We start from the raw sequence: 22660 nt of genomic DNA, 5'->3' as shown, positions 1-22660 counted from the left end.
GAGTTAGACTCAGATACATCAAGACATTTTATTTTATTTTATTATTTATTTTTTTGGCTGCATTGGGTCTTCGTTGCACACTGGCTTTCTCTAGTTGCAGTGAGCGGGGGCTAATCTTCGTTGCGGTGTGCAGGCTTCTCATTGCGGTGGCTTCTCTTGTTGTGGAGCACGGGCTCTAGGTGTGCGGGCTTCAGTAGTTGTGGTGCACGGGCTCTAGAGTGCAGGCTCAGTAGTTGTGGCACACGGGCTTAGTTGCTCCGCGGCACATGGGGTCTTCCTGGACCAGGGAACAAACCTGTGTCCCCTGCATTGGCAGGCAGATTCTTAACCACTGCACCACCAGGGAAGTCCCCATCAAGACATTTTAAAAAGCTAAGACACAGCTAAGATTAATATGCTGTTTTTTCTTAAGATGCTGCCAACCAAGCTTGGTTCGTTCTGCTGAGGCCACACCACTCACCAAGTATAACTTAGTGTTAGGATCTAACCAGTTTCAATCCTGAAGGCTACATGTTTAAACCTGAGAAAGAAAAACAGTATCTAGAAACAAAGTTACCGAGTTTTTGTTGAGTTTCCTGAAGGATCAAGTCTGTGCCCTTAACCACCAGATTAGTCAGAGTGGTTTGAATCTTCTTTTTAGGTGCGACAGCAGCTGCACTGAAATGACAAGAGTCACCCCCTCAAAAAAGGAAAATCACTGAACTTCAATGCTCTGTGAGGTAAAGAAGGCGCAGAAGTAGTCATTTATTACAAACTGTCAACGTTTCTCAAATCACCATGTAAGTAGACTTTCTTAATACCATGGCCCTACAGCATAACTGGTGCGTGCATTATGTCACAGATATAAAACAACAGGCGACCTACAAATTTGATTGAAGGCCGTTCCGGAAGAGCAAGTTGGCAAGAGAAATAAAAAATATGCCATCACTTTGATCAAGTAGACTAGGACTTACCAAGTAGTCTAGGATTTACCTAAGACCTATGCAAAAATTTAGGATATTAACGGAAGCTTTGTTTGTATTGTTAAAAGTTGGAAATGCTATAAATGTTTATCCATGGAGACTTATTTAAATTATCACAGAGCCATGTAAAAGAACACCATGTAGCCACTAAAAATAATGCCATAAGTGAATGTTCCACAAAGTAAAATTCATTATTTTATGTGAGAAAAAAGAACGTTGGCAAAGTATAGGTATATTATGATCTCATTTTATACTATTAAAACATTATACATTTGAGAAAAAAGGACCCCTAGAACCATATATACCAAAACGAACAGTTATCTAGGTGGTGGGATTATAGATGGTTTTTACTGTCTCCTTTTGGCTAAACTGTACATACATTTTTTAAAAATAACATGTGTGTTGCTTTTTGCAATTTGGTAAAATACAGAAATTATTTTAAATCTTAAAAATGTGCTTGATATCACAAAATATACAGGAAGTGAGAGTCCTCTAGCCCAATTTCTGTTGGATCGAGGACAAAATCTGTTTCGTTCTTGGACCAAGTGTAGCTCCCTTGAGCCAGGTCCCCACCTGCCGCATCCTCAGATGTACTTTCTAGAGAACAGGGACGAGGCCATCCATCATCTACTCAGGGACTCCAGGGAGAGAATGAGATCCCCAGAGGGGAGGCCACGCATGCCAGCCTCAGCAGCGCCCCCTCCCCCGTGAGGCTTCTCTGCATATTCATTCACTAAATTAAATGTGGGTTCCACGAGGTCGGCAACCTCGCACTAATAGTCGTCAGGGAAATGATTTCAAGTATGTCAACACTATGATTAACACTTTTAACGGCCCATCAGCCCTGACAAAGCAGCACTATTCACATTAGAAGCCAAAGAGGAAGTGTGGGTTCCCTGTTAAAGACCACCATGACTTGACTTAGTTTCCCCGCCTTCTGAGTGTTTTCCTCTCTTCCCAGGAACGAAAGAGGCCCTCAGCCGTCTTGTTCCAGGCAGCACGCTATGAGAGATAAAACCTGTACAAGTCTTCCAGGACCGGGATAGAAACGTACAACCACTCTTTTTACTCTTAAAAGAAGACAAGCAAGACCGCTGACCCCAAAGAAGCCCTGAGAAAGTCTCACATTGAGGCTGCATACGAGGCTGAAGAAACTCCTCCGTAGTAAAAACCATCGTGACACAGCCTTTCTTTCAGGCTGATGCCTTTGCGGGCAAACTTCTTTGGAATTCGGCCGCCGGAGAAGGTGGACTGCAGGTCTGCTCGCCTGGCGCTGAGCCTCTTGTACTGGGCCTGGATGTGATACTGACAGTATTCACAGTCATTCTGTAAAAAGGAAGAGCGGCTGCATCAGCGTTAGGGAGACAGGCCGGGGACAACGTTAAGAGACACAGATCCTTTCTCCCAGTCTCACAGAGAGCTGTTCTGCGAGAAGAAGCCTCCCTGCTGACCTCTGAGACCATTCTTGATGCACAGCTAAGCAGCAACTTGAAGTTCTTTTCCTAGGTAAGGATGGGGGGGCGGGGATGAATTGGGAGATTGGGATTGACATATACACACTACTACATATAAAATACATAACTATAAGAACCTGCTGTAGAGCACAGGGAACTCTACTTAATACTCTGTAAGGGCCTATACGGGAAAAGAATCTAAAAACAGTGGATATATGTATTGATATATGTATAACTGATTCACTTTGCTGTACACCCGAAACCAACACAACACTGTAAATCAACTCTACGCCAATAAAAATTAAAAACAAAAAGCAGGGTTGGTGGGAGATGTTCTTCCCCTAAACTCCTCTGAACACACTACTTGGGTGAAAAAGTGGCATCATTCACCGCCTTTGCCCTCTTTCTACAATGGAAGTAAAATCAGCTTCTAGGATGAACCTTGAAAAGGTTATGCTAGGGACTTCCCTGGTGGCGCAGTGGTTAAGAATCCGTCTGCCAGTGCAGGGGACATGGATTCGAGCCCTGGTCCGGGAAGATCCCACATGCCGCGGAGCAACTAAGCCTGTGTGCCTCAACTACTGAGCCTGCGCTCTAGAGCCCAAGAGCCACAAATACTGAGCCCGCGTGCTGCAACTACTGAAGCCACGCACCTAGAGCCCGTGCTCCACAACAAGAGAAGCCACCGCAATGAGAAGCTCGTGCACCACAACGAAGAGTAGCCCCTGCTCGCTGCAACTAGAGAAAGCCCACGCGCAGCAACAAAGACCCAACGCAGCCAAAAATAAAATAAATAAATTTATTTAAAAAAAAGGAAATAAAATAAAAGGTTATGCTAAGCGAAAGAAGTCAGACACAAAGGTCCCATGTTGTATGATTCCTTTTATGGCATATATCTAGAGACAGAAAGCAGATTACAGGTCACCAGGCAAGTGATTACTTAATAGGTAGGGTGTGTTTTTATGGGGTGAAGAAAAGGTTTGGAAGTTAGAAGAAGCTGGTGGTTGCACAACAAAGTGAATACACTAAATACTACTGACGTGTACACTTTTAAATCGTCAATTATACATAATGTGAATTTTACCTCAATAAAAGTTAAAAATAAAACAAAATCAGTTTCTAGTGAGGTTTTCTGTTTCTCTGGTTGACTCTTGGACGAATGCTACCCTTTCAGTGAAAGAAACAAAGAGAAACTCCGAAGTATTACCCTATTGGGTGAACCTCAGAGATGGTGGCAGTGGCGGTTAAGTGATTTGTCAAGTACTCCCCCTGAGACCTCTTTTTCCAACCATCTCCCTCCTTCCTATGTCCTGCTCACTAGTTCATCTGTTAGACAAGAATGAGGGAAACAAAAAGAGATGAAACCAAAATCTGTCATTTAATCCTTTCAAAGAGCTCTAAGAAGTACCACTTAGATGGATAGTATCCACTGGGATGGCTGCAATCAAAGACAGACAATAACAAGTGCTGGCCGGGACGTGGAGGAACTAGAACATTTACAATACTGCTGGGGAGAATGTAAAAGTCACTTTGCAAACCAGTTTGGTGGTTCCTCAAAAGCCTAAGCATAGAGTTACCATAAGACCCAGCAATTCCATCCTAGGCTTATATATACCCGAGGGAACTGAAAATGGACATCCACACAAAAACCTGTACATGAATGTTCACAGCAGCATTGCCTGGAACAGTCAAATGCGAAACAACCCAAACGTCCATCAACCAATGAATGGATAAAAAGAGTGTGGTCATCAATGAAATATTATTCAACCATAAAAAGGAATGAAGCACTAATAAATGGCTTTGTAGCATGGATATAGCACAGATGAATCTTAAAAGCATTATGCTAAGTGAAAGAAGCCAGACACAAAAGGCACATATTATACAATTCCATTGTATGAAATGTCCAGAATAGGCAAATCTATAGAGACAGAAAGTAGATTAGTGGTTGCCAGGGCTTGGGGAGAGAGAAGAGTGGGGAATGACTGCTAATGGATATGGGTTTCTTGGAAGGGTCCTGAAAATGTTCTGAAATTACATAGTGGTGATGGTTGCACAACCCTCTGAATATATTAAAAGCTACTAAATTGTGCACTTTAGAATTGTGAATTGTTTGGTATGTGAATTCTATCTCAATAAAGCTTTATTTATTTTTTTAAAAAGAAAGCTCTAAGAAAAGGTATAATAGAGTTAAGTATTGACTAAAATAAGGTTTCGGTATATTTCATCACTAGTGTTTAATCTCCACCACTAGAAAGAATTGAGGGCAAATTAAAATTCTATCTTTCTTATACCTCCTAGTCAGCTAGCAATAAAAGATCACTTTCCTAAGAGGTTAAATCTTTCCCCCACCCTCAGCTTTGTAAACTGGCCATTATTAACCACACATTCAATTTTCTCACTTTGATGCTTCCTGTTATGTAGGAAACTCAGTTCCAAATAGGTCATTACAGGTAAAGTACCTATAATTTATTCCTATTAGTTTCTGTCTTTAGCAAAAACCACCCCAACAAAGCTGAAACCTACCAAATTCACAGTCTGTGTACACGGTTCTCCATTCTTCTTCTTTGCTTTACAGGTTCCCAGGTCAAGAGCTTCCCCCATAATTAAGACCTTTTGAGGATGATCAATAGATAAGCACACCTGTAGAAAAAACGGGGAGTTGGAGTTAAAAGCAGACAAAGGTACGGCCTTTCAACAGCAAGAATGGATATAACAACAGTTGGCACGAGTTAAGAAGCTTTTGATCCTTTCTATCAGTGCACTGGAATTTGAAGCCAGTGTTCCATAAGACAGCTGTAGAAATGGGACGTGTAGAAGACACATTTAGTTCTCCACCCACTATCTATTTTCTCCCGTGTCTTTGCTATCAGAATCCAAACGCTCAGCCTTAGATGATGGATCCAGTTCCCAGTTTTCCCAGCATTCTTTGTAGCTAGTGGTGGTCATGTGACTCCACTCAGCAGGAGTCAGCAGGGAAGGTAGCTGGGAAAGCTTCTGCTTTCCTTTAAAAGCAGAGCAAGGAGCCTGGCTCACTTCCTGCCTTGAATGGAAATATGATGGCTAGAGCTTCACGGCCATCTTGTGACTAAGAGGAAAAGGCTGAGAGACTCATGGACACCAGCCCTGGCATCACCACACTGCCTATGTCTGGATTTTTTATTATATAAGAAAAACAAACCCCAGGGTTTACTATGAAAAAGAAACTGTAGCAAAGTTCTTCTGTTATTTGTAGCCAAACACCCTCTTAACCAATAAATGAAGACTTGCTGCCCTTCTCTGTGAAAGCAAGGAATGAAATAACTTAGTCTCTCACTCCTTGTGATATAATAATCTGCCTACAACAGAAGCAGTAGCTTCTTGCTGGCTTGAGTGGAGAAACTGTTGCTATTCATACTGTATCTAAGTTTGCAATTTACTAGAGAATCAGTAGGTAGTATCCAAACTCTAATGATGCTTGAGAAGATGAAAATTCACTTTAAAAATGAAAATTCACAAGCTGCAGCTATGATTGTACTAACAAATGGAACACAGTTCCCTCAACTATAAACCCTTGGCTTCTCAATGCCATCATGGAAATTCATGGGAGATCTAAGGGAACCTGAGCCCAAGAGTTGAAAGAATTACAGGAACCTTGGAACGAACTTGAAAAGATATAATGAAAGAAGTTGTTATGAAATACTCTAGAGTAGTCTGAAATTCAGAATATTGGTGGGTGAGGGGTAGATGAATAAACAAAAAAACAGTTTAATGGAGACAAAAGAATATAAAAGCTTGACTTATTACCTGGAGGTAGACCAATATAAATGTTTTTGATAGAACTCAGCTAAGTTATAAAGACCAAAAAAAAAAATCATGGAAACAGAGTCTTACCTCCTCTGAACCATCCTTGGGCTTCATGGGGTTCGCGTTGAGCAGCCCTACGACAGTACCCTGTTCAGTCTTCCACAGTTCTTTGTGAACCTCTCCAAAGAGGAACAGTGACACGTACCGCGTCAGGTCACGAAGATCATTCAATCGCCAGATGCTAAATGTTTTCCCCTGGAGCAAACATTTATTCTTATTTTTAATAAATTTTGAACAATGGGTTACAATGTCTCCATTTACTGTTCGAGTGTTCTACTGTGGAAAAATATCTAAGTATAACCCACCCTGAATATGTAATCATCAGAATGTCTGTTAATTATAAATTAATCCTTTCTCTAGGTTTTGGTATGACTCTTCTCATTTTAGAAATGAAGGTGAAGAAAGGCAAGCCAATAGCAAACTTGTTACTAGCAGATACAAACTATGATATATAAAATATTTAAACAACAAGGACCACTACTGTATAGCACAGGGAACTATATTCAATATCCTGTAATAAACCATAATGGATAAGAATATATATATGTATAACTGGATCACTTTGCTGTATACCAAAAACTAACACAACATTGTAAATCAACTATACTTCAATAAAAGAAGAACTTACTAATATAAATTTTGTAAATATTATTTATCACTGATTATGTTATTAATATTAATAAGGAGGTTTCAGCTTAATGTTTCTAAATCTCTGCTTAGCTTAGAAGAAAAAAGCATCATTTAAAGAAAACTAGTTGTATTTAACTGTAAAATTTTGGAAATACTATGACATATCAAGAAGTGCAACTCAAAATGCTGCCCATTTATAATATGAACATCTTCCATGTTTACAGATTTTTTTTTTAAACAAAATAATTCACACAACATTGAATCAAGCTATTTCAGAGGCAGCCCAGAGTGGGCATGGTTACAGGTTATGGTGAGCTATCGCCTAGACTCAAGTATTCTAATTATTCTCCCAAGGATTTGTACAGAGGAGTTCAGATAAATTTCACACCTATTATTTCCATGTCATTATAGCCAGTAGTGATGCAATTAGGAACTTAACCAAATGAAAACCAGACTTGTTCACACTCAACGAGATAGAACAGGGCTAGAGCAGGATTCAGAATCTGAAACTCAAGCCCTCGTGTCAGAGCTCATAAAAAAATCTAAGGTTGGCCAAGATCTAAACTGGAGAATGAATTAGTTTTGAGCAAGATTATTTGCAGTATTTTAGAGAGAGCCTTTGAATCAAAAGCCAGTTCCTTCATTTTACAGGTAAGGAAACGGAGGTCCTCAAAGAAAGATTCAGGGCCACCCTAAGGCCACAACTCCTGCTAAGTGGAGAACGAGGCTTAGCACCCAGATTTTCTGACGTGTCAGGCCATAAAATAATTTTCCTGTTATGCCTCAGTCAACATTTATTTTAAAACTTGCTACATCTTTTGCAATATCCATCAAATTAAATATACCATACTGTACTGGCACAAGTCAGCAATTTCAGGACTGTTGCAATTGACATCTTACACCTAGTAAAGCTTCCAAAGGATCTGTGAACTCAGCCTCTCTGAGGACCTGCTTCCCTTGCACAAAAGGGACTGCAGTGTCATAGGGGCATCTACATGCATCAACAAACAATGACAAGTGACATAAGAAAGAATGACATGGACAGTAAAAAGCCCAAGAAGCCTGTACAACCAGATGTTCTTTAAGTAGGGCCCTCCTTACACATCTCCCCCTCGGGTACCAACCCAACGATGGTGTGGCAACTTGGGAACTTATTAGCAATGACTTCAAAATGAAATACTGATGGGTATTTCATTTGAGATGAGTCCCCACTGTCAATCTGTGATGAAACAGCTGAGAAATCAATAAAATGGCTTACGCTGTTAGAACTCTGTGGAGTGATTTTCTTCAATATGACCCCAAATGTCACCCAGTCTATTTCTTCCAGCTTCTCACTTGCCATCTTTTCCTTGAGCTGAGATAGTCTGATCAGTCTTCGGCCAGTCATTTTCTTGTTCATTTCTGTGGAGGATACTCGAGGCTTCCTGGGTCAAGAAACCAGCGATTGGTAGATTATTATTCTAAGAAGAGATTATCTGGCACTGTAGCAAATTGGTTAGCACAGATGTAATTGGCAGAAATCTCTAAAGCACCTGTTTTCAGGGAGGTGTAGTTATGTAGTAATGGACAAGGCACATATTTTTACAGCAGATAAAAATGAGATAATTTTGGGACTTCCCTGGCGGTCCAGTGGTTAAGACTCTGTGCTTCCACTGCAGGGGGTACGGGTTTGATCTCTGGTCAGGGAACTAATATCCCACATGGCACACAGTGCGGCCAAAAAAAAAAAAAAAGAGAGAGAGAGAGATAATTTTAAAAGCTAGGTTTGCTTTTCCTTGGATCTAGAACTGGGACCTCTGTAGAAAATAAAGATCACAAATTCTTTAAGTTCTTATGAATTCTAATATAAAGTTCTTATGAATTCTAATATAAAATTCTAATATATGAATTCTAATATAAGTTCTTATGAATTCTAATATAAAATTCTAATATAAAATTCTAATATAAAGTTCTATATTAAGTTCTAATATAAAATTCTAATAAAAATAATCTCTTGGCTTTAATACAAAATCATGAATTGCTTAAGTAAATAAGATATTTCAATTCCATCAATTCTGTAAGAATTTCAGAAGTTCTACTATTTCTAATTAGTTTTCTTTAAGCCAACCTTTTCACATAATAAATAAAAGCTTTGAACCTAGCTTCAATTAATATATTTTTTTTCCTAATGAGTGGCTAAAAACTCATGAATTTGCAAATTGTTTTTCTCTAGTAGAATATTAACATCTGTTCCATGTTTGATCATATTACATATTCAAGGACAAGAGAAAACAGGAAAAAACATGCTTTCTGACTCTTTCAGAAGGCTTCTAGAATAGAAAGTCCAAGAGCTACCTCTGAACAATGAAGAATATTCAGGAGGGAAACACTGACATAGGTGAAGAAATCCTTTCTTTGCCTTATTTCTGTAAGTTAATAGGTTACTATCAGGCAGTGATCCTTCCGAGTATTTCTAGGTTCTGTGGTTCAGGTAGAACAATTATAGAGACTCAAACAATTCTGCAAACCGCTAAATTTGTAGGCCCCTCAGAAGCTTTGGCTGAGTGTTTCAACTTCATCTACTTCCATACAGTTCAAACGTTCAGCACGCTCACATCAGCAACGTCTTTCATTATCTGCAGGGAGTTTCAACTGGGAAAGGCAGTATCATCTCAGGAGGGCCACGTTTACCTTGAAAAAGAACGCTGAGCCCCCTCAATGATCTTTTACTGTATTCTGTCCCTCCGACACTGTCTCAAATGTAATTAAGATACTGATCTTCCCCCCAATTTTGGAGAGTACAGAGTCTTTACAATAAACTTCTACTGCATGTTAGCAGTCACTTGTTCTCCCCCTGCTTAATAATAAACTATTTAAGAGCTTAGCAGTTTTATTTTAGATTGACAGCTCAGGTCTTCTAGAGGGGTTGCACCTGGCTACTCAGCTAGACAGTACTAAAGGCAATCGGGTTTCAGAGTTAAGGGTTACTGCTCTGCCCTGGGCTTCAAGAGCAGTAATAATGGAGATGCAAGGCAGTAGTGATGCAGAGCACAGAAGATTTAAAAGTCCAGGCTTTTCCCTGAACTGATCCTGGGATTTATTCCTATTTTAACTGAATATCTTAATTTCTCCATGGAACAGATACACAAAATATAAATTGGCCTTAAAAGTTATCAGGAAGAAAAAGAGCACAGCTATTTCTCTTAACATCAACTGTAAGAAGATACTACTATCCTGGTTAAACTGTATATACCTTTAGGTGTTTAAAAATAGTCTCTATCACTGTTTCCATCAGTTTCTGATTAAATACAGTACTTATTATTTACTGACCTCTTTTTATGAACATATGTCTTTTATTCTTTACACAAGCAAGAGAAAGTTTTCCTCATTCATATGTAAATATATGGTTCAAACCCAGTGCTGATGGCCTAGTATGGTCAAGTTCAAGAGCTATAGGTCTTATGTGGATCTGAGGTACAAACACACTATTTCTGGAACGCCAGGTCCCTAGGAAGGAGGAAGAGGCATCTAGTGGGGCCTATGAGCACAGTGAGAGGCCCGTTACAGTTACTGACCTGAGCCTCAGGCCGGAGAAGGCTTCCACGGAGACTGTCTGAGTTGTTTCCCCAGAGCTCCTGGGGGTCCCTGCACTCTGATCCCTCGTCATCCCACCAGGCTTGTTCCCAGGAGTTGTTCGGAGTGGTTGGGAAGGTGCACTTGTCATCTTGAAAGATGAGCTTTGGGGCTCTAAAAAATGAACATAAAAATTAAAAAGAAAACCACACTGATAACTAAACATTAAATGGAATTGCTTCTTTTTTTAATCAACATATGCAATAACCAAATTTGAGAGAACAAAGCAAGCCCACAGGACCATTTCTGTACTACCCCCAGATCTGCAGTGTGGTCCAAAGAGCTTGCGGCGTATGAAAATGTTTTATAGCGCCGCTGTCCAGTGTGGCGGCCACCAGCCACAGGTGGACACTGCCCACTTGAAACTGACTGGTGTAGCTAAGGAAATGATGCCTAATTTAATCTACTTAGCCACATGTAGCCAGTGGCTGCTGCAGCAGTGCTGCTCTAAAACACTGTTCCTCTGGGCAAAGTCATTTACTGAGTATTCACCATATACAGAGCACTGCAGAAGATTCCATAAGGGAGGTAGAGACCTCCTTCAGAAATCAGTAATTAGTGGAGATGTATGCACAGGGTCAAATTCTACCTGAAAAACATCCAAAGTTAGCTCCCCTTTGTTTTCTTATCTCTTGTTTCATTTCACTTCAATCCCATTTTACTTGGGGGGGGGCGTAATTAGGGGGCCCAGGGTATTCTGACATGGTTACTTCTCATATTTTAGAAGCATCTGATAATGCTCCTGAGGGTCAGAAAGCTTGGGTACTCTCCTTAATAAAATCTCTCTCTCTCTTAAGTAAGATTGTTGTTTACCTTCAAAGCGACTTTGGATCACTTCTCGCAAGCCAGGGGTCAGGACAACCTTAGAACTTTAGAATCTCCAGAAACCATGCCCTTGACCCATCCCTTCAAAACCCAACTTTGGACATTGCCTAATAAAACAGCTTAGTAATATACCAAAGGTCCTAAGGGGATAAACACTATTAATAAGTGGATACATGGAATATATAATTTGTTGTCAAATAAATACGAACACTAGGAGCCTACAGCTATTCCATCCTATTGAGCCATATGTATCATATTGTAATGAAAAGGGCCTCTCTGAACATGTGATCAATAAAATGTTGCTTACTCTAAACTATGTTATCTCCAGACCATTTTGTCTTAGATCTTCCAAAGAATCACTTTGGGCAAAAAGGCAGTACGACAAAACCAATACATAGAGCTTATAAATCCTTTTCATTTTATTTTGTGTGTATATATGTACGTGCTGAAATAGGATTTTGAGTACCATTCTATACTCCTGGCAAAGAAGCCTTTTCTAAAGAATGGACCTTCTGGTTTAAAACAACCTGGCTTCACATAAAACTTGATCATTTTATAAGGGGATCAGTCTCACAGTCTGAAGATTAAATCTCTAGATTGCTAGCATAAGAACTCAACCCAGTGGTTATACTTGACTATAATTCAACTCAACTATAGGGCTATATGAGCTAAAAAAATATTGAATCCACTAAGCATTTAGTTAAATATCTATTCTCTACCTAAGGATTTTCTAAGCACTTTGAGATGTAGAGAAAGATTAGGAAGTATAGTATATGGTTTCCATTCCCAGGAAACTTACTTTTCTCCATGGGCAGGTAAGATACACCAAAACACACAAACACATACACACATACATGACGTTGCCAAAATATATTGCAAACAGAACCCAAGCAGTGAGAAACCAGGGAGGCCTCAAGTACTACACCTGCAGGTGAAACTTTTGGTGTCCGAGCCACCCGCTTGGGTTTTGGTAGAGTAGGGACGTCAAGCTCTGCAGAAAAGCGCGACGACTCCTGAATTCTCTGAACTTTCTTCTCCTTAAGAGGGGGACGTGGAGACTTATCTACTCGATTAAAAATAAAAGAAATTAGTAAAGAAAATTTAGAAAGGGGCTCAAAAACCATTTTACCAGGAGTTGGATGCAGAAGTAATGTTATAATTTCTTCGTAAGAGAAATGCATACTATCCTTAGAATTAGTCTGATTACCTGGGGTTTTATGCAGACGGGCTGGACTTGCAGGCTGTTTAATTGTAGCTAGTTTCAGCTGTTCTTGTAAGGACTTCATTTGCTCTTGCAACTTCCTTAATTCATCTAGGGAAGAAAAATATATTGACTTAAGAACCAGACCACAGGAAATAGTATACATGATGAAAGTGCTGAAATGATTTTTGATGTCCACCCATCACCTCCACAACCTTGAGACCCACAATAGAATCACATACTGAAAACTCACAATTAACTTTTGCACTTCGAAGGGGTCCCCTCAGAGAAAGAAACATGATTATTTCCAGTAATACCAAAGCTGGTTATGAATTTGTACTACTGACAGATAATCACAGATACATGTCCATGGTTGACAGGTTCTTAAGAGTCAAGAAATGATTATATTTATTTCGTAAATCAAGTACCATAATTAATATAATAAATGCTGGCTCCTGTATTAGAAGAAATAGCCCATTGATTAGAGCAGAATTTTACTGTAATTTAAAAATATATAAGAAAGACGCCAGGAATAAGGAAATGGCAGTCCTCAATGTGAGTGTTCAGAAATGGTCTTCTGCTGAAGTAGAACGTGTAGCTGCTTTGTAGTCTTGTCCCTGGCTCCCTTTGCTAAATCCTGAAGTATTATTTTTCTGTAATGAGCGTGAGAAATGTTCGAGCCATTCTGCGAAGGAGCAGTCACACCTGGCTGACCCTGATATAAGGGGGCCTCTGTACCCTCCGATGCTGGCTTTAAATGCTCGCTCCACTAACTCGTCCAATGTCCTTGGCAAAGTCCTTCATCTCTACCCCTGACGCGGCAGCTACTTTGAGGAAAGCTGTCAGACGGGCGGTCTGCATCAGGGCTACCGTAAAGGAATTAGAGAAAGCAAGTGGTAGGGCACCTTGCAGTTCCTGATTCGTTTTCCCTTGACTGGGGGCAGGAACAGGGAGGCCCCTGCTGTGCGTTGACTGCGATGTAGGAGCTTCTTCCTCATCTGCTAAGTCATCCATGTCTCCAAAGAGAGCATCCAAATTCTCCTTTTGGTCTTCAGCCTTTTCCGCTTCACCCTCATCAGCCTCCTCTGTGTAAGATTCACCATCACCGTCAGCATCAAAGAGCTCATCGAATGCATCAGGTTCACCATCTTGCTGGGTCAAGGGCTGACTCTCTTCTGAATTACAGTCCAAGGCCGACTCATTCTCCTCCAGCAGTGCGGTCAGCAGAGACAAATCATCCTCCTCCACTATGGGAAAAAGAAGAAAAAGCAAAGAAAGAAAGCCTACCTGTGAAAAATAGCCATTGACAAGCAGAATTAAAACATTCAACATTCATAAGGCAGTTAAAATGACTCGGCAGATTCACCATTTTGCCTGGTGTAAGTATTGTTCTTGTTTCTACCTCTGCTCTCCCCAAGTGCTTCTTGGAGGGCACTGGGCTAAGAAAGCAGGAGCCAGTATCTGCTTAGTGACCACCGTGGGGCAGCCACTGGGCTAGATCTGTTTACCTGTGCTACTTCAGCTAATCAGACACTTCCTGCATACGAAATTCAACCCACAAGGGAATAACTGAAAAACACGCTAAGTATACATTTAGGTTCTAGATGGATATATTCCCTCCCGTTTTAATCGTCTGAGCAATTTTTAAAAACTATAGAAAGTTACAAAGCATTATATTAAATGTATTCATATCCTGTCACCCAGAATTAGCCATCATTAACATTTTATCATGTTTGCTTTTAGCTTTTACATTAAATGGTTGGGAAAAAAAAAGTTTAAGAGGTTTATCACATCAAATCTTGTCCCAACTCCTTACCACGGGCTGGCTCCAGGCCCCATTGCAATCACTGTCATAATTTTGCTATATCACTCGAGGCCATTCTTCATACTTTTAACATAAATATGTAAGTATTCATTAACATAGTATTTGGTTGCTTTAAAAATATTTATATAGATTATTTCATACTGTACGTGTTACTCCTATCCTGGTTTCATTCAACATTGCATGTAAGATTCATCCAAATCAAAATATAGTTGTAGTTTATTTCTTTCAACTGCTATATAGTATTCCACGGTAAGACTGTATCACGTTTTACTCACCCATTTTCCAATAAAGGCCATTTTCCAATAAACAGGCTAGTTCTAATTTTTTCCCACTACAAACTAGGCTGCAAGCATGTATCTACCTTCCTGTACATTTGTGAGAGTTTCTCCCTACTACCTCACCAACATCTGGTACATCATCTAAGATGTTCTGCTAATCTGATGAATGATTTTAAAAGGTAGATTGCTGCTTTGATTGGCATTTCCAGGATTACTGGTGAGGTAGAGAACTGCTTATGTTTACTGGCCAGTTGGATTCCTTCTTTCTTGATTTATCTGTTTATTTTGTTTGCTCATTTTTTCCCCTATTTGGGTATGATTCCTTTATAAAATCAGAGGCATTTAAAGCAAAAACATTAAGAATATGTGATGTACCCCCTCGCTCGAAAGACAGGGGCTGAAACCTAGAGGTTAAGGGTCTGTTCAGGATCACATGGTGAAACAGGTCAGCACAGGAGCCTGGGTTAGGATGGAGATCTCTAGATCAGTAAACCAATATCCTTTCCACTGCTCTATGCTCCCTTACCAGAAGGAAATGAGCCAATAGCCAAACTCAAGGCCTAGAATCTGATGAAAGAGTCTAAAGCTTAAAGTCAGGGGTTGCCTAACGATTAGCCTGAATTGCTTAGTCAACAAAGACTCCAAGACTGCAGGGTGCAGCAAGAGAGAAGAGCCCATGAGACTCCCTAGGCGCCAGCTGAGATCACCACACCCGCAAACGGAGCCAAGAGGCCCTCCTCTCTCTCCCGTTCCAAGCTGCTGTAAAGAGCACACCCTGGAAGAGGCCTGTGCCCACACCACTGGGAGCCACAGGTGAAAAAGGTTGCCTAGTGGCTCCACACTCTGGGCCTTGAACCCATCTTTTCATGAGAACCAGGGCTGATCCCGTGATGCCTTCCATCTCAGTTTACCTCGGTCACCACCCCAAATCATCTGTCTTCTCCATGTTATACTGACCCCATCTTCCACCATCCTTGCTCCCAAACTCCTGGAATCTGCTCTCTGGACCCAACAGAATCTACTACCAGCCCATTTCCTATATCTTCAGTTGCTCTTACAACAAAAATCTGGCTGCCCTGTGACCCTCTTGAGTGGAAGTTCTTTAATCATCCACACTGCAAATGCTGGAACAGTGTCCAGCACACACTAAGCATGCAACAGATATCTGGAGATCAACTCCAGGGTTCTGACGCCTTCTTTGCTTATCCCTGTTCACTCTGGAACCTCTTTTTTTTTTTTTTTTTTTTTTGCGGTACGCGGGCCTCTCACTGTTGCGGCCTCTCCCGTTGCGGAGCACAGGCTCCGGACGCGCAGGCTCAGCGGCCATGGCTCACGGGCCCAGCCGCTCCGCGGCATGTGGGATCTTCCCGGACCGGGGCACGAACCCGTGTCCCCTGCATCGGCAGGCGGACTCTCAACCACTGCGCCACCAGGGAAGCCCCCTCTTAACTTTCTTCAAGCCACAGTTCATGACAGAAGATTTTTTTTCATCAAGATCCCCTCCTGGTTGCTGTCACCAACTGATTTCCCTTTGGATGCCTCCCTCTTCCCCTCCATCTCTACTGCTGTCACCATTCTCAGTCACTACAACCTGCACAAGAATGATCCAGCCAATGCCTTCGTCTCTCAGTTTCCTGACCTCACCTTCAATGGTCCTGTCCTCCCCTCATCTTAGCCACTTACTCCCAAGGTCATTCCGTGTCATCACAGCAAAGGTACAGTCTACCTCTGAGATCCTGACTTCAAGCATCCCACTCCGATCCCCACATCCTATCCTTCCGCCAACTCACTCTAGTGCTCCCATCGCCATCTCCTGCACTTTATTAAGATGTTCAAATCAAAACTACACTGTGCTATCAACTCACACTGGCCAGAATGGCCATCATCAAAAAATCTACAAACAATAAATGCTGGAGAGGGTGTGGAGAAAAGGGAACCCTCTTGCACTGTTGGTGGAAATGTAAATTGATACAGCCACTATGGAGAACAGTATGGAGGTTCCTTAAAAAACTAAAAAGAGAACTACCATATGACCTAGCAATCCCACCTCTGGGCATATACCCTGAGAAAACCATAATTCAAAAAGAGTCATGTACCACAATGTTCATTGCAGCTCTATTTACAATAGCCAGGACATGGAAACAACCTAAATGTCCATTAACAGAGGAATGGATAAAGAAGATGTGGTACATATATATATTCAATACAATGGAATATTACCCAGCAGTAAAAAAGAACAAAATAATGCCATTTGCAGCAACATGGATGGACCTAGAGATTGTCATACTGAGTGAAGTAAATCAGACACAGAAAGACAAATATCATATGATGTCACTTATATGTGGAATCTAAAAAACAAGGGTACAAATGAACTTATTTACAAAACAGAAGTAGAGTCACAGATGGAAAAAACAAACTTATGGTTGCCAGGGATAATGGGGGTGGGTGGAGGGATAAATTGGGAGATTGGGACTGACATATACACGTTGCTATATATAAAATAGATAACTAATAAGAACTTGCTGTATAGTACAGGGAACTCTACTCAATATTCTGTAATGGCCTATATGGGAAAAGAATCTTAAGAAAAAAAATAAAAAGAGTGAATATATGTATAACTGATTCACTTTGCAGTACACCTGAAACTAAACAACATTATAAATCAACTATTCTCCAATAAAAGTTAAAAAAAAAGATGTCCAAATCCATCAACCCTCCTACAGTGTTTTTACCACCCTCATACCCCATCTCCTCACTTTGGATCCATGTTCTATCATTATAATCACTGCCTTCTAAAGCTTCTTAACTCCCCTGCTTGTCTCTCTTGCCCTCATGGTTCTTAACCCTGATGAAATCCGAGAGGCCACCAACTCCCTGCCTGCACTCCAGCTGGTGAACTTTCCTGAACAAAGACCCACCACCATGACTGGTTTAACTTTAAATATACATCCGCCAATAACAAACGGGCAGTCAATACTGCTTAAAAATCCTCACACTTCCCTGATACACTTGCTTTCCTGTTCTCTAACTCCTTCACACGTTTCTCCTTAAACCTCTGATGCCCTCTCCTCCCACTTTAATCTTGGCTGACTGATCTTGTTTCGTATTTTATAGGAAAAAACACAGAAGCAATCAGACTTCATCATCTTTCACTACCAAACCTGAACCTGTATTCTCTGCTTTTCCTCCAGCGACGACAGATGAAGTGTCGGGTCCTATTTCTGGCCCATTTCTCCATTTAGACGCTGGTTCCCACTACTTTCAGCTTCTCCAGGACTTCGGGTGACGATCACCAGCTCTCTCCCACATCACCGGTTCTTCCCTGTCTCCTGGCGCATTCCTCTCAGCATCCAAGCTCGTTCCAGCGCCTCCCATCTTACCAACTACCTGATATTTCCCTACTTGTTTTTTTATTATCTTGCTCTCTCTACTAGCAAGCAAACATGGATGTTGTTCAACAGCACCCAGCACCAGGAAACTTTTTGATTTCGTCTGTACTGGACCAAATTGTGAAGCCATGCCAACCAAATGAGACTTTTTTTAGATACAGTGATTTCTGAGAGAACATGGACCCATTCACCACTTCTTCTCATGACCACCTCACAGCAAAAAGTTACACTTTGTATTACATCAATGGCTCTGTAGGTAATTTGGTGATTTTAAGAAATAGGAAACTATCATTATACCAACGGTACAATCAATCTCACATATTATCACAGTGCGATGAATTTCAATGTTTGGTTTTAATTTTTTTAAAAGGCAAAGTGTAACAAACTTGGGCTTTAAAATTACCAGCCAGAGTACACCTGAAACTAACACAACACTGTACATCAACTATACCCCAATAAAAATTTTGAAAAATAATAAACAAAATTACACAACCAGAAAAATAATGCATTTTACTTGTTAGGGTCTCTTCACAGCCAGCACAATCATTTTTGTGCTGCTCTCAGGCTAAGCTCTGCTAATTAGAGCAACATCACTTTGCTAGGTAAATATTTTGCACACATCCCTGCAAGATGAACAAAATTTAAAAGCACTATAAGAATTTAAGTCAGAGCTAGACTAAAACCATTTCAACAGATTTCAATATCAAATGTGAACTCTGACGTGGGCTGCCTGGGTTCAAATCCCTGCCTCTGACAGTTTCACTTGTGACAAGTCACTCAGACATCTGTCTTCCTGTCTATAAAATAGTTGCTGTGAGGGTAAACTCAGTTAATACAGTCATCTCTGGTATCCACAGGGCATGTGTTCCAGGATCCCGCATGGATACCCAAATCCATAGATGCTCAAGTCCCTTACATAAAATAGCGTAGTATTTGCATATAAGCTATGCACATCCTCCCGTACACTTTAAATCACCTCTAGGTGATTTATAATACCTAATACAATGAAAATGCTATGTAAATACTTGCCGGCTCTCAGCAAATTCAAGTTTTGTTTTTTGGAACTTTCTGGATTTTTTTTCTCGAATGTTTTCTATGTGCAGTTGGTTGAATCCGCAGATATGGAAGGCCAACTGTATACGTAAGATCTTCCAGCAGTGCTTGGCATATTGTAAGTACATGTCAACTACCGTTATTATGAAAGACAATCAGTGCTGTCAGGAACAGAAATCTCACCTGATTAAAACAAATAACATTCACTGACTGAAGTGAGATTTCTTTCGAAACACTCAGACAGTGCTTGAGGGGAGGGCAGCGATTTTCACTATTTTATAAGTGGAATAAGTAACAACAAGCCCATGAACACAAGAGTGATTTTCCACGAAACAAAGAGGAACTGAGAAAACGGCTAGGACTCACCATCCATGCTGTCAAGAGAACAGTGGAGATGGAGAGCTGTGCAGCAGGATCAGGTGCCCAGGAGACGGCAGGAGATGCAGGACCTTGGCTGTGTGAAATGAACATAAGAAAAGACACCCTTGAGTCTTCTCTCTCACATCGCACGCGTATCCAGCAAACCCAGAAGCCTACAAATTGTAGGGGCTCGAGCTCAGAATTCATCCAGACTCTGGCTATTTCTCACCCCACCACCAACACCATCTGCCTCCTAGTATGGAAGCAGTTCTTTTTCTTGTCTCCAAGCTATGGTTACAGAAACTCGGTTGAGGTATAGTTTGTTTGATATTAGGTTACACAGATGAGACAAATTGTGAACAGGTATTATGAAGGCTGGTCTAAATAGTAGGGCTATTATCTGTTTTATTTCTTGTAACACATCTGAGGTCTACATTGTCCATAAGCGCCTATTGTGTGGTTCTACTTAGTTGCAGCCTTAGTCACATCAAGATTTCGATTCAGTACTAGTTAGCAAAGCTCAGAGGAATAGTTGGCATAGTTAATTAGGATAAAGTCATATAATTCTGTGCACTTTCCTTTTTTCATTTAAAATGGTTTTTAGAACTGCAAGAAGAAAATATAAATTTTTCTAGGCTACTGCTTAACTTACATGGGCCCTATAATATATATGACCTTGCTAAGTCCGATGTCAAGTATTAATTATGGTGCTTTCTTTTCATTTATTCAACAAACATTTCTATGGACCCATCATGCAGGTTCTATGGACCCTGCACTGTGTTGTCTACTGGGGAATCTGCGGGATTGTAAGCTTGCTGAGGGCTGGGTAGGAGCAAACTGTGCTTGTTTATTTGTACAACCAACCCTGTTTTCCCCCGAACAAACCCACGCCCCCTTCCTCACCCTCACACCTAGGACCATCCGACAAGTGCTAGGGGTTCTATCTCCAGCATATTGCTCAAATCTTTTACTTCTCCCCAATTTCACTGCCAAAAAGCCTAGTCCAAGCCACCATCAATCTTTTGCCTGGACTACCGTGTTAGCTTCCTGTATTGGTCTCCACTGTCTCTGTAATTTATCCTCTGTACAAAAGCTACGGTAATCCTTTCTTTCCTTAGTAGTCTTTTAGGAACGTTAAGTCAGATGGCAGCATTCCCTTGATAAAATTTCTTTAATGGTTTTTCCATTGCCCTTAGAACAAAATTTACAAAAGTTCCTGCGAGGCAATGGCTACTCTCTCCCGCCTACTTCCACTTCCTCAGTTTCTTCTAAAACCACTCCGCCCCCCCTCCCCCCCACGGAGGATGCTCCAGCCAGACTAGCCTGCTTTCAACTTCTTGAACACACAAGTGCTTTGGGGCCTCAGGTTCTTTGAAAAGCTCTCCCCTAGTTCCTTCTCATCCCTCAGTCTCTGCTTAACTCTCCATTTTTCTAAGCCTTTCCAGACCACCCTATCTGACCAGGCCCCTGGAACCCTCTCACCTCCTCCTTTTCACGACTTTATTGCACATTCCACTATGGTGTACCTGTCTGTTACCTGTTAGCCACTTTAAAGTGTAAACTTCACGAAGGCTGAAGTGATGGGTGACGCATTCAGTAACTATTAGCAAATCATCAATTTGAACAAATGAATGAATGAATAAGACACAGTACAGACGGCACCCGTTTAGCAAGCGTCTTAAAAGGTTACCTTTAAAAAGAAGAAACTGGACCCTTAAATAGCCTGGACGGCCGAACACCTGGCACCTCTCGGTCCATTTCGGAACTACCCGCAACCCCCCAGCCCCGGAACCTCCGCCGCTCAGCACTCAGCGCCCACCCCCGCGCCCGGCCCCGCGCTCGGCCCAGGTCGCCCCCGCGCTCGCCCAATTCCAGTCTCGCCCACCTGAGCGCCCCGGACTCCGCGCCTCCCGCCCTCGAAGCTCGCTAAACTCTCCCACAGACGCGCGCGGACAGTCCCTCACCCTGCCCCTCAACAGTCGCAGACCCGCACCTTAACCGGCTCCGAACTCCTTCCCTTTCTACAGCCAGACCGCCAAAATTCCAACTCGACTCCGCCCCACGCCTCTGACGTCAGACGCACGCCGGCTCGGGGCTGCACTGATTGGCTACTTCAGAGGTCTTGGCGGAAACGACCGTGGGGGGGCGGGAAGAAGGTGACCCTTGCGTAGAGCAATCTGATTGGCTCACGTGACCGGCGCCCTCTTTGTTGGGGGCAAGGGAACTTCCGGTCGGTGCAGCCCTGGCTTCCTCCGGTAAGTGTTAGAGCGTCCCCACAGGCGCCGGGAAGTAGAACTGTCCCTGTACGGTATGTTCATAGAAGGTCAGAAGTTAGTTCCTGACACTTTCCGGCACTGACCGTGTCATCCAGTTCTGAGCCTCGTTTTCTCTTATGCTTGACGCAGAGAAGCCTGCACACTGAGGCTCAAACCGGGGAACCCACTGCAGACCTTCCCCCTGCCCTCACAGATTGCCTGTGGCTGGGTTGACTGTATAGAGGTCTGAACAGGCTTGTTGATAATTTCGCTCGGTTGGTTATTTTACAACCTCGTTTTCAGTTGAGATAATGGGACTGAAAAACAAACCAAAAATCTGGTCCACTTTTACCTCTCTCTGACCGTCGTCACCGTCTGTAAAATGAGAAGGAAAGACTAGATGAGATTCTTAGACCCAGTAGAAACCACTGTTTGCGGAGGAGTTCGTGGTCCGTGGACTTTAATTGCGTCAGAGTTGGGAATAACTGTTTTCTGCTTCTTCCCACCAAAATGTCAGCATCGGGAGACCAGGGGACCGTGTCTTTTTCATCTTCCTAGCTCTTCCTCTGTCTTTTCTCTTGCTGTTGGTGCCTGGCACACAATAAATGTTTACAGAGAGAAAAAGTCGAATAGAGTATTTGCTCCTGAACAAGGCACTTAGCTTTGGCGGGGGCGGGGCGGGGGGTCAATTTCTTCATCCGTAAAGTGCTGATAATAGCGATAACTAGAGGGTTTCAGGAAGGATCAAATGAGAATTTCCAGTACCTTTTCACACACTGGTTATCAGCCATAATCTTAGTGCCTCAGGTGTACATGTTTGGACAAAGACAAGGTCCATATTGTAGGCATTTAGTCTAGTTTGGGAGATGTGATCTATGCATAAAAGACAAATAACATAAGGTGACTACCAGGGAGCACCAGTCTTGCTGATGAGGAGGTAAAAGATAGGTGGAAAGATGAGGTGGAAACGTTT

At 41.8% G+C, this 22660-nt stretch overlaps 1 protein-coding gene across 4 annotated transcripts in view; it reads right to left on the bottom strand.

Annotated features, from left to right (window-relative positions):
- MCM10 (minichromosome maintenance 10 replication initiation factor) overlaps nucleotides 1-22039 on the bottom strand; it is a 119372-nt gene extending 97333 nt beyond the window's left edge. For 2 of the 4 annotated variants that reach the window (XM_027121891.1, XM_027121892.1), the window contains exons 1-11: nucleotides 21426-22039; nucleotides 19439-19526; nucleotides 13433-13774; nucleotides 12534-12638; nucleotides 12252-12389; nucleotides 10444-10615; nucleotides 8148-8313; nucleotides 6287-6454; nucleotides 4940-5056; nucleotides 2089-2288; nucleotides 557-657 (exon numbers count right to left, since the gene is read on the bottom strand). In XM_027121891.1, coding sequence (XP_026977692.1) covers nucleotides 557-657; nucleotides 2089-2288; nucleotides 4940-5056; nucleotides 6287-6454; nucleotides 8148-8313; nucleotides 10444-10615; nucleotides 12252-12389; nucleotides 12534-12638; nucleotides 13433-13774; nucleotides 19439-19445 — 1516 coding nt within the window. In that variant the 5' untranslated portion in view covers nucleotides 19446-19526; nucleotides 21426-22039. The other 2 variants (XM_027121888.1, XM_027121890.1) reach the window with 2 other exon arrangements.
- Between the last annotated feature and the right edge of the window lie 621 nt (nucleotides 22040-22660).

The sequence above is a fragment of the Aethalodelphis obliquidens genome, unplaced genomic scaffold, assembly GCF_003676395.1.
Source record: "Aethalodelphis obliquidens isolate GAN/ISIS:26980383/991018 unplaced genomic scaffold, ASM367639v1 scaffold23, whole genome shotgun sequence".
NCBI lineage: Eukaryota > Metazoa > Chordata > Mammalia > Artiodactyla > Delphinidae > Aethalodelphis > Aethalodelphis obliquidens.
The sequence above is the reverse complement of the archived record's forward strand: the minus strand, read 5'-3'. Positions and strand labels throughout refer to the sequence as shown.